Raw genomic sequence first — 12,581 nt, 5'->3', positions numbered from 1 at the left:
TAAAACTCATTTAAGGTTCACAGTTGGGCCTCAAGCTCCATGCTGTACTTTTAAAAGTACATTTACATTGTTTGTGAACAAAAATGTGCCTGTACAGAACCCTTTTCTCGATAGTGTAGCAGAACCCTTTTTAGTGCTATATAGAAACAGTCTAAAAAGGTTCTTTAAAGAATTATACAGGCTTTCCACCTTTGAACCATTTAACCATTCCAAAAAGCCACGTATGTGTTCCAAAGGTTCTACAAGTGTTCCACTTTTGTGTATATAAGCACTGCCTTTACTAAAGAAGCACTTCTTAAGGGTGCATATAATGTATTACACTCTTAAAAAAGGTTCTTCAAGAGTACTTTAATAAAGAAAATGGTTCTATTTAGAACCATGAGTTCTGCATAGAATCATTTCATGCTTAAAAGTTTCTTTGCATAGTGAAATGGTTCTTGTATATGGTTCTATAGCACCAAAACTGGGTTCTGTGGTTAGCGATGTCAAGCTTGTAACAATAGATGAACCATTTTTGCTGCTGCACTGGGCTGATAGTTCCTTATCACCCTTAATAAACATGGTTCTTCAAGGGAGTGGTTCTATTTGGAACAATGAGTTCTATACAGGACCATTTACATGCTTAAAAGGTTCTTTGCATGGTGAGACGGTCCTTCAGACTGATGGAGAATGTGTTGTACAGGGTTCTATACAGCACCAATAAAGGTTCTTCTATTGGTGCAAACTTGACATCGTAACAATAGAAGAACCCTCTGTTGTGCTACATAGAACCATTTTCAAAAAGTTCTACATAGAACCATCTACAGCACATTCTCCATCAGTCTGAAAAACCATACCATGATGCTAAGAACCTTTTAATCACGCAGAAGGTTCTTTGAGTGTTCATGGTTCTATATAGCACCAGTTTCTTTACTAAAGAACCCTTGGAGAACCATCTTTTGAAGAGTGATGAGGTCTGAATGAGAGCAGCACACATGGCTTTACTCCACCACACTCAGCTCTAATGACTCCACTACAGGCTCTGTTTAGACTTCACGCGCAGTCTGTCCTGACGGTTGACGGGTGTGAGGAAGTGGGCGGGGCCTGTATGTAAATAGATGCACGCGCGCTGCTGCCGCCCAATAAAACGCAGCGCCGCTCACACCTGCTCACACGCGCAGGAAGGGATCCAACCGGCCTCAGCACAGAGCAGCAGCAGCAGCAGCAGCAGCACACACGGACACACGCACGCGCTCACGCACTCACTCGGACACACACGCGCGCGCGCGATGGCTACGAGCGCAACTGCTGGAATCGATGGTGAAGCGCAGCGCGAGCCCGCAGCGCTCATGGCCTCCCTGAGACTCACACCGTGTCCGCTGACCAACCCGGAGATCAAACACAACAAGGTGAGTGCAGAACCGCTCGCGCTTCGGCTGATGGTTACAGCGCTGATTGAAGGGAGTTAAAGTTCCTTCTGTGGGGTTTAAGTGCTCTGAAGTGTTCGGGTCAGTAGAACCTTCATGTCCGGTGTTAAAGAGCTCTCAGGTGACGAAATAAAGGGTTCCGAGTTGGGCTGAAGTTCTACGAAGTGCTTCAAAGTTTTGGGCAGAAGTGCTGGATTAAAGTGTTCCGTGTCGGGTTAAAGTTCTCTGTGTTGAGATAAACAGAAGTATAAATATAAGTGATCTGTGTTGGGTTAAAGTTCTCCAGCTTCTTGCGTTGTTCTTCTTGGGTTGTTTAAAGTGTTCTAAAGTGTTACGTAGAGTGTTCTAACATCTTGGGATACAGTGTTGTGTTAAGCAGAGTGCTCCAAAGTGTTGGCTTGAAGTGTTCTAAAGTGTTGAGTGTTCTGAAGTATTGGGTTAACGTGTTCTAGAGTGTTTTAAAGTGCTGGGTTAAGGTCTTCTAAAGTGTTTAGTGGAGTGTTCTAAAGTGCTCAATGTTCTAAAGTGATGAATTGAAGTGTTCTAAACTGTAGAATGCTCTAAAGTGTTAAGGTGTTCTAAAGTGTTGAGCTAAAGCGTTGAGTGTTCTAAAGCATTAAGGGTTCTAAAATGTTGGATTAAAACTGTACTTAAGTGTTCCGTAGAGCGCTCTAAAGTGCTGAGTTAAAGTGCTTTAAAGTTTTAAGTAGAGTGTTCTAAAGTGTTGGCTTAGTGTTCTGAGGTGTTAAGTTAAAGTCCTTTAAAGTATTGGGTATTCTAAAGTATTGAGTTAAAGCGCTTTATAGTGTTGAGTATTCTAAAGTCTTGAGTGTTCTAAAGTGTTGACAAAGTGTTCTGAAGTCTTAAGTAGAGTGTTCTAAAATGTTGACAAAGTGTTCTAAAATAGAGTGTTCTAAAGTGTTGACTTAAAGTGTTAGGGTTTAGGTTCTTTAAAGTGTTGAGTTAAAGTGTTCTAAAGTTTTGTGTTAAAGTGTTTTAAAGTGTTAAGTAGAGAGTTCTAATGTTGAGTTAATGTGTTCTAGTGTTCAGTAGGGTGTTCTAAAGTGTTGGGTTAAAGTACTTTAAAATGTTGAGTTAAAATGTTTTAAAGTGTTGAGTTAAAGTGTTCTGGAGTGTTGCGTAGAGTGTTCTCAAGTGTTGGGTTAAAGTATTTCAAAATGTTAAATGTTAAATTGTTTTAAAGCCATAAAGGTTTTTAAAGTGTTGGGTTAAAGTATTTTAAAATGTTGAGTTAAACTGTTTTTAAGCCATAAAGATGTTTAAAGTGTTGGGTTAAAGTGTTCTAAAGTGTTCAGTAGAGTGTTCTGAAGTGTTAGGTTAAAGTAGATAGATAGATACTTTATTGATCCTGAAGGAAATTTAGCAAGGTGTTTACAGTGTTGGGTTTAAGGTGTTTAAAGTGTTGGGTTAAAGTATTTTAAAATGTTAAATGTTAAATTGTTTTAAAGCTGTAAAGGTTTTTAAAGTGTTGGGTTAAAGTATTTTAAAATGTTGAGTTAAATTGTTTTAAAGCCGTAAAGGTGTTTAAAGTGTTGGGTTAAAGTGTTCTGAAGTGCTGAGTCGAAGTGTTTTAAAGTGTTCGGTAGAGAGGTCTAGTTCTAAAGTCTTGGGTTAAAGTGTTTTAAGTTCTTTTAAGTCTTGAGAATTAGTATATCAACATGAAGGGCTAAACCAGAGTAAAACAAGGTGCCCACTGTTCAAGTAGAAGTAATTCTTGATTTAAAATTCTCAAAAGTACAAATCCATCAAAACTGCACTTACGTACATGAAACCGAGTAAATGGAGTAACAGAAGTAACAGTCAGCGCTGGATCTAATGCATTTACATTACACTGAAGACCAAAAACAATCGTAAAGCAATGTCTTTTGTGTCACAACTTTCTGAGAGGTAGACATTAAACTCTTCAGACGTCTGGTTCCTATCACCGCCACTGTGACTCGGTAAGTTTCTCTAGGGCAGAGCATTTCACACCAAACCACTTTGAATGACTGTTCACATCTTATCCAGTTCATCATGCAGAAATATTTGAGAAATCAGTGGAATTCCCCTTTAAACACGTCACATTAAGGGTTCGATGTATTTAATATATTTCAATACACATCACAATTACAACAAGCAGAAGTATATTGGAATGTGGTTATTAGGCTTTCAGATACATGCAGGCGTGTGACCTTTGGATCACGTGATGCAACCCACAGTATCAACAACAACAGTGTTTCTCAATTCAAACAGGCCGCATTTTTACTGATTATCAGCTCCCAGCACAACTGTAGCAGTTATTCAGTTCCTGACCGCTGGGTTTAGGTGGGACAGAGCAGAAATCTGGATTGTTGGGTCCCTGAGGACTGGGGTTGGGAAATACTGAGCTACAAGTATGCTAAAATTTCGAAAATCATCATATTTTTTCATCGTTTAAGGCTTGCTATTAAAACTCTGGCCTACGAAGCCAAAGACTGACAAACAGCTTCAAAGTTGTCCATATTTCACTGTCTGTTTCTTTTAGGGCCCATATCCTACATTTGTCTTGCATTTATTTTTTTCCCTGGGGTCCTTTAATGACATTTGTCATAATTCATAACCATTTTCAACCTCATTTTCAAAATGGAACAGAAACAGGCTGTTTTTGTTACTGTGCCTTTAAGACTTCCATGTAAATGAGATCTGTTCTGATTGGCTACCTAGTATGGTGCCTTACAAGACTATTTAGCTTGTTTCTAGACATTTTTTTTACCTGTTTTAAGTAATTTTATTAGGTAAAATTATCTCACTACACTGTTAGAAATAAAGGTTCTGTGCCGGTACATTTTTCATTCATCAAGGTACAAACAGTGTAAATGTTCCCTCAAAGGTACAGCAGTGGTTTTAAGGTCTAATTGTGAACCTTGAATAAGTTTTTCCTGGTGAAAAGTATGTATTTGCACCTTTTCATAACTGAATGTTTTAAAACAGAACAATAAAATAAACAGCCTGGAGACGAGACGGAGTGTGTGGAGTCAATGCCACTTAAAAAATGTCATTTTAATGGATTTTGGTTCAATTATGTTCCCTGACTAAAGGTACTGAGATGTACCCTTGAGGGTACCACCCCAGCGACAAGAGGGGCACTGCCCCAGTGACAGTTTCATACCTTTTTTTCTGAAAGTGTATACTGACAGGTAATTTAGCTTGTTTCAAGCACATTTCTTAAAACAAGAAAAATGATCTGCCAATATAGTGAGATAATTGTACTTAATGAAACAAAGCAAGTAAAAATATTTGGAAATAGGTTAAATAATCTTAAAATAAGCTTACAGCAGTCTCAACAGGAGAAATAATGGATGTATCAACTAGATTTAAGATAATTTTACTTGACAAGATACCATTTTTTGCAGTGAAACACTCCTTATAACCTCAGGGTGATTGGGCGGGGCTAAAGTGTGGTAGGATGAATACATGGATATATGTAAATGCTCTGATTTTCATGACATTATAAAAACATTAAATATAAAACGGGCTGTTTCTTCATATGACAGTCATTCAGAGTGGTTTGATGTGAAATGCTTCATTGTAGAGAAACTTACAGACTCCGATGTCTTTACAGTGGTGGTGATAGGAACCAGACGTCACCATGTCTACAGCACAAATATAGCCACTTTATGTATGATCCAAAACCACCAGCGAACCTACATGTCTTTTTTATATGTAATGCTGATGATGGTAAAACAGTGTAAATAGTAAGTTTTCTTTAGGCACTATTTTGCCTACATGAACGGCTTTTTAAAATACATTTGAGGCCAAAATCAAGGGTGCGGTGCATTCGTAATCGAGCTGAGGAGGAAGGTCCTGGATCTGTCTGTTTGACCAGCTCAGTCTGACTGCTGCTGTTTTAGAGTGAACAACTTTATTGCAGTGATAGTCGGGCCGTTGCGTGAAGAGTGCTGCGCGGTGACTGGACTGACTGTACAGTGGGGGCAAAGGGCAGCGTTAGCAGATAGAGGCCCACTTCTAATAATATGTGATATATACACCGTCTCTCCTCCACATAGCTCCACCTGTACTCTCTCACTGCCTCTCCTGAGGAATGGTGCCGGGTGAGGGCTGAGGCAGTGGAGCAGGACCTGCTGTATTAACCCTCAGGAATTTTAGTTATCCAGTATGAGTGTGGGAGAGAGAGAGAGACAGAGAGAGAGAGAGACAGAGAGAGAGAGAGAGAGAGAGAGAGACTGCTTCTGATTTATGACCTTTACTTAAAGGAGCATCACTTACAGCCTGTTACTGACTGACTTCCACTCTTTCCACTGTTCTCTCGTTTCTCTCTATCTCGCTTTTTCAATCTCTCTCTTCTCCCACTTTCTTTCTCTCTTTCTTCGCTCTTCCACCCCCTCTCTCTTTTCTCTCCTGTTCTTCTCTCTCACTCTTTCTTCTCTTTATCTTGCTTTTTCAGTCTCTCTGTTCTCCCACTTTCTTTCTGTCTCCCTCTTTGTCTTTCTTTGCTCATCCCCCTCTCCATTTCTGCCACTTTCCCTACTGTTTCTCTTTTTGTCTTTCTTTGCTCTCCCTTTGTCTCTCACTGTCTCTGTTCGTTCTCTACTCACATTTTCTTTCTTTCTTTCATTCTTTCTTTTTTGTCTGTTCTCCCTCAGTTTCTCACCTCCTTTTCTATCCTTTCTCCCTGATCTCTTGCTTTATGCTCTCTTCATCCATCTTTGTTCTACCGCTCTCTTTACCTTATCTTGTTACCTTCTCTCTCTCTGTCTCTCACTCATATTCTTTCTCCTCTTACGCACTTTTTCTCTGCTTATTGTGATGAAGAGGTGCAGACTCATTATTTAACTAGACTATTTAACATGACCTAATTATAAATTAATTATATATAATTTATTTATCCATATTGATACTTACATTTACATTTGATCTACATTCTGTATTGATTGGTTCAAGTTCGCACTTTTTTTTTGTTTTGATAAATTATGTTTTCTTTCCACAAAACAGTCATCAGATAAATGAAAATATCTCACTGTCTACTTGACACACAGATCTGTGGTGTGGACTGAAAGTTTACAATCCCTTTTGACAGAATTTCTCTGCTTCTCTCAAAAAGTGAGAGACAATCAGACGAGTGTAAGTCGGGGCGTTTTGTGTTGTGTGGAGTTCAGGATAGGAGGCTTAATCTGATGGAACATGTTTAGAAAGTGCAGTTTGTACCAGAATGAAGTTTGTACCAAGAGCGGAGACGAGGGGCTTTACATTTGTTTGAGTTTTGGTCTTGGTCCAAAAGTTTTTTTTTTTTTTTAAATCCCACAGCACTCCCCATTTTCCATTCCTGCTATACTGGGTCTGGATGGGTCTTTACTTTGTTGCCAAATGTAGTATATCACTCTCCTATCAGCTCTGCCAGTGTGGGTGAAGTCTGTACACCTCCTTTAGTGTGCACAGGTTTGACTCACACACCTAAAATGAACTGCATTTTACATTGAGGTAGCAGAGTCTGTGCTTAGCTTAGATTTGATAGAGATGCTTGTCCTCCAGTCAGAAACTTGGCACAGTCTAATTACAGCTATAATGTAAATGTCTTGTAAATTGTGTTTCAGCAGCACGAGGCGGTTTTTAAGTGTAGATCTCAGGGAAGAAGCCTAAAAGTGTATTTAAAGGGTCTGTGTCCTACATATTTTCCCTTGATGTCCAATTTTGGGACTGATGCATGTAAATGTCCTCCGTTGTGATTACCCGACCCCTTCACCAGTGACATATAGCACCGGTGTAGGCTGAATGGGAGTATGTATGGGTTTTCATGGCTGTGACATCTAAGCCATGATGGATTCAGAAAAAGCTGTATGGACTGCAAGCTTAACAATCTTTACATCAAACTGTTTTATTTAAAAAAGCAAAGAAATAGGTTTTTAGCTAGTTACTTTTAATGTTCGATGAATAATTATTAAAAAATCTCTAGTAGATAAATAATAATGTAGGAAGCATGAGACGACAGGTGTATAAAGAGTTACCAGTAACACTTCACTGTAGGGCTTTTATAAAGGGTTTTTGCAGCAAGCATTGGTTATCATAAATGCAGCTTTAGTCAGTTTACCTCAGAAAGCGTTATGACAACTGTTATGACAACTGTTGGAATAAGCCTTTATAAAGGTTTATGTAGGTTTATGTCAGATGTCATTAAGCACTTATATAGGTGTCATGTAGCCTTATTAATGCTGTCCTACGGTAGTGTTACTGAGGTATCTAACTCCTCTTCACCTCACAGCCATGTATGACTCGGTTTAAGGGGATGGCCATTCCAGATATGCATGCAGAGAGAGTCCGATTCGTTCCCCTTAATAATCTCTGATTTCTTCCTGCAATATCAGATTACCTCATTTAAGTTACGATGCTGTTGTCTAGTTGTCTCGACAAGTTTATGATTGCACTTATTATGGTGTTATTATTCCAGATATCCCCTCAGCACTTCCCTGTGACCTTTTCACCCATGCCGACACACACACACACTCACACACACACACACACACTCATATACGTATGGTAATACACACTTGTGTTGACTGTCAGTGTTTCTACTCTGTGTACACCACCGTGTGTGTGTGTGTACATGTGAGATTAGATATGAGGATTTTATTCATCTTCCTGCTGCCCTGTGATTGCCCTTTTAAACTGAGCCTCGGCCTCTCGCTCACTCTCTGACACATGTCAAAGTCCTGCACTGCTGTAATATCCTGCCACTCTGCACTGCTCTGTGCTTGCTGTAGTGTTGTTGTAAACGCCTGACCTCACAGTGATTTGATTACAAATACGATTCTTTAGGACTTAAAATTTTAGATTCAGGGCATCATGAAATTTCAAATTTCACCACGATTTGATCTTTTTGATAAGAACTGAACACTGAATACACCAACGTAACTACTTAAAAGTGCAGTGTGTAAGATTTAGTTGCATCTATTGGTGAGGTAGCAGATTGCAACCAACTGAATCCCCCTCCCTCACCCCTCCTTTTCCAAGCAGGTAGTAGAACCTACAGTGGCAGTCAGGTTTTCTGCAGTCGCCTGCCCCAATTTTGTTTTGTTTTGTCATGTTTTTGTATCTTTGACGTTGAGGATTCACCTTCCCTTGCTTTTTCTTTTTCTAAATGATAAGTTTCATCTTCTATTTGTCAACATTTGAGTTCTCAAAGTTCTCATAAAACAAAATGGTTAGCCAGCACCGGCAGCACTGATTCTTTTTCTTTCTAGGTCTTCCTACAGGTGCTACAGCGCCACCAAATTCAAGCTGTTGCTTCAACATATAAACGCGAAAGGCGCTTTCTAGAGCCAGTGTTTGGTTTGTCCGTTCTGGGCTACTATAGAAACATGGTGGTGCAACACGGCCACCTATGTTGGAGGATGACCCGTTCCCTATGTAGAAATGAAGGGCTCATTCTAAGCTAACGAAAACACAACAATTCATACAATGATTTGTATATTACATTCCATTTCTGCTAATAGATTCCTCTAAATTCTACACACTGCACCTTTAAAGTAGAGGAATAGAGATAATAACTACAACACATTAAGATTTTTTGGGATTTTTTACATATGAAAACCAATGATAACTGATTAGAAAATGGTTATAAATGGTTCTTAAAGCTGATTGGCTGAGCCACATTCAAAGCTGCTGTAAAATGATCAATATGCACACATATGATGGCACGCATCAACTGCATATTCTTAAAAAGACTGTTTATTTTATTTTATAATGTTTGCTCATGTTGCTTGGCAACAGTCTATGGTTAACTAGTCTTGTGGGGCCAGAGGTGATCTCATAACAGGAATACATGTCTTAGTTAAACTTTTGGCACTAACAAGGGTCTGCGCACCCTAAAACCCACACCCAGATTCCTCTAGTTCATGATCTTTTAACATCTGGAGTATAATCCATGACACAAACAAAACAAGCGAGCTATTAAGAAGCTATCATTCGCAAACAGAACTGTTTTTCTTGGATATTGCATGTAATGTGTTCTATGTGTACATCCACACGCCTAATTGGGGGGCTTCACAGCAAAGCTAACTTACATTACATACATTTGCTAACGACAGGCTTACTGTCCATCAGACAATGTTGACGAGCGCACCAGCACCCCCTACTTTGAGCTCCGTATTCATGAAGCCTTCAGAAATTTCACATTTAGTTTGCTCCCACTCTAGTATATCTACATTCCCACATTTAGCCCAAAATGTCTCATGATTGTCTCCAGACGTTCTCATTATAAGATCCCATCTGGCCATGCGAGACTTTTTGGTGGAAAACTTGATTATTAATAATAATAACTTATTGACTGATTGATTTTACTGATTGATTTTACCCATAACTATAATGCACAGCCTCTCATGGCACTTTTTATCATGATATTCATTTGAACCAACACCTTCAGATCCATGCACTTTTACACCCCTATCTTACTGCCCTTTTCAGAGCCTGGCAGGCCGGTCAGTTCTGCTAAAGGTGGTCTCTGTCTGACCACTGTCCCGCTGGGCAGAGAGCAGCACAGAGGAAGCCGTAAATTAGCCTCCTCTGATGGGGAGTTATTGATGTTTTCTCTTTTTGCGCCTCTCGGATGGCAGCGAGGGAGGGAAAGAGACGTTAGGAGAGGTACATACGTGCGTTTGCATGTTTAGGAGTAATTGATTGAGGCTCCGGGACCTTTCTATGGGAGAGAGACCGGGAGGAATCCCCTCGCTCTAATTTCACCTCCCACCATGATCATTATGTGCTCGTGTTTTTCTGTTAGTGAAGCAGACCTAAAGAGAGTAAATCTTGGACTTCTGAAGGGGGGATGGGTGCTCACTCACTCATTTTCGGACCATTACAGACCAGAAATGGGCAGAATTCATTGTGTTTTCGTCTAATTCTCTATATGATGTCGATGTCAAAGAGGCAAAAACATGGCAAAAATATGAAAAGCATGTTTTTTCTTTCCACAAAGCAGGACTGTACACATAACTTTTCATCAAAGCTGAAGGCTCAGCTCTTAAAGATTTGCCACTGATGTCTTCAGACGTTTAAAGTTTAAACAAATTCTTCATATTTTTTATATTTATTATAATTATAGTTATGCAGTCGTATGGAAAGAACAAGCATAATTTGCAGCTTTGTCTTGATTTTGTCACTGAAACAAACAAAAATAAGCAGGTTCATATTCATCAACTTTTGATACAGAACATAAATTGAATTTAAAACTAATTCATTATGTTAGTATGTAATTACGTATCTATTACTATGCTAATCAACTTCATCAACAATAATAACTGTTGCCTTCTAAGGGTTAAAGCCACAGTGCCGTGCACTGTTCATGCTTGAATTTTTCGGCCATCTAGCGTCAGCGTTTAAGCGTTTAAGTGTCCAGCCGGGCGGCCGGGTGTGGGCTGGAGTGGAGATTTTGTAAGCTAATCTGGGGGACAGCTTGCGTGAACAAGCGAGGCTCCATCAATCCGTCAGAAGGTGAGCTAGTGCAGCTGGGGGCTTTCGGGGCGCCCCTACTTTGGGTGCTGTCCAGCGGGGTGTAATATATGGCCGCGTCTGACTGTGAGGGTCAGCGGCCTTGGCTGGTGAGAGCCTGACCCCCACTTCTGGAGTTTTTCACTTCAAAACGCGCCATCGCTCCCCGAGATCCACATCAAACAGCACCCAAGCTAGAGGGTACACTGCAAGGGGGTGATTTATTATAAGCAGCACAGTGAGGACTCTCTCTATCCATCTCTCCACTCCTCTCATCTCTCTCACTCGCTAAGTCTCTCTCTCTTCTTACCTCTCCCTTTTATTGTCTTTGGCCTTTCCTTTATTTCCCGCTCTCTCCGTGGATAAACATGTTCTGGAAAGATCTATTTGTCATCATCCGGCACTCTTATATTCGCTCTCCCTCCTTCTCCCCTTGTTTTTTTCTTAAGAAAAGAAATTTAGACTCCAGAGATTTAGCCAAACTAGCTAATCAATCCTTAAAGGGCCACTGGAGTGCGTATTGTTTTTCAGCACGGGAAGGATTAATCGAGGCACGGCCTTTTCATTTGTCTCGTCCATATGTGCTTCGGCTGGCCTCCTCAGCACTGCCACTTGTTGGAGAGCAGGTCAGCAGATAGGGGTGTAAATCGCTGACCTCATTATGACTCACTTATGATTGTTTAGGAAACAGTTTGATGCATTAGAGTTCACAATTACACTGAACTCTATCAGACAAATGTCTTCAGACAATAGACTCTGATTACACCAGTGTGACTGGAGGAGCTTCAGAAAGCAGGCGAACACATCATACAGCAGGATTTCAGTGTTATTACACTGGGAAACAGACTGAGAGGGGACACGTGCTGAACTGAATGCTGTCAGAACTGATTATAATTGATCCTAACATTTCAAAATCGATACAGTTGAATCACCAACTTTAGATAAATCATTATACAGCAGAAACACAGAGAGAGAGAGGGTGACGGGGGGAGGACAGAGAGGGGGATAGAGAAAAGGGCAGAGAGAGGGAGGAAAGAAAAGGACAGAGAGAGGGAGAGAAAGTGAGAGAGAGAGAGGAGGACAGAGAGGAGGGGGAGAGAAAAGAACAAAGAGAGAAGAAAGAGCAAGACAGAGATGAGGGGTGAGAGAAAAGGACAGAGAGAGAGAGAGATGAGAGAGAGAATTACAGAGAGAGGTGAGAAAGGGACAGAGAGTGAAGAGAAGGACAGAGAGAGAGAGGAGAGAGAGAATTACAGAGAGAGGTGAGAAAGGGACAGAGAGTGAAGAGAAGGACAGAGAGAGAGGAGAGAAAAGGACAGAGAGAGAGAGTGAGAGAGACGAGAGAGAGAATGATAGAGAGAGAGAGAGACAGCCAAAGTGAGAGAGAGACGAAAACCTGACGCTGTCTGACTCCTAATTTCTCGCGCCGTCTCTTTACTGTGATGTTGACAGTTATCAGTGTCCTGAATGGTGTCCAGTAACGCAGCAGTGACTGGACGGGGAAGGATATGAAACTTCCTGTGCAGACTCTGCAGGTGCCCTGCTAGGATCCGGCTGCTGCTGCTGGAATCTTGGCCTGTCGAGTATAAACACACATACGGAATATAGATTTCATTTTTTATTTATTTCTTTTTTTCTGACTGAGAAAAGCCTCAGCAATGAGTGCTATTAAATACTCCTCATCTGCGTGGGCCA

At 40.5% G+C, this 12,581-nt stretch overlaps 1 protein-coding gene across 1 annotated transcript in view; it reads left to right on the top strand.

Moving 5' to 3' along the window:
* The first annotated feature begins 1,183 nt into the window (after positions 1-1,183).
* The window catches only part of aldh1a2 (aldehyde dehydrogenase 1 family, member A2), a 44,104-nt gene continuing 32,706 nt past the window's right edge, over positions 1,184-12,581 (top strand). The window contains exon 1 of the mRNA XM_036584389.1: positions 1,184-1,388. Within this exon, the coding sequence (XP_036440282.1) occupies positions 1,269-1,388 (120 nt within the window). The 5' untranslated portion in view covers positions 1,184-1,268. The remainder of the gene's footprint in view (positions 1,389-12,581) is intronic.

Source organism: Colossoma macropomum, unplaced genomic scaffold (assembly GCF_904425465.1).
Source record: "Colossoma macropomum unplaced genomic scaffold, Colossoma_macropomum, whole genome shotgun sequence".
Lineage (NCBI taxonomy): Eukaryota > Metazoa > Chordata > Actinopteri > Characiformes > Serrasalmidae > Colossoma > Colossoma macropomum.
The sequence above is the reverse complement of the archived record's forward strand: the minus strand, read 5'-3'. Positions and strand labels throughout refer to the sequence as shown.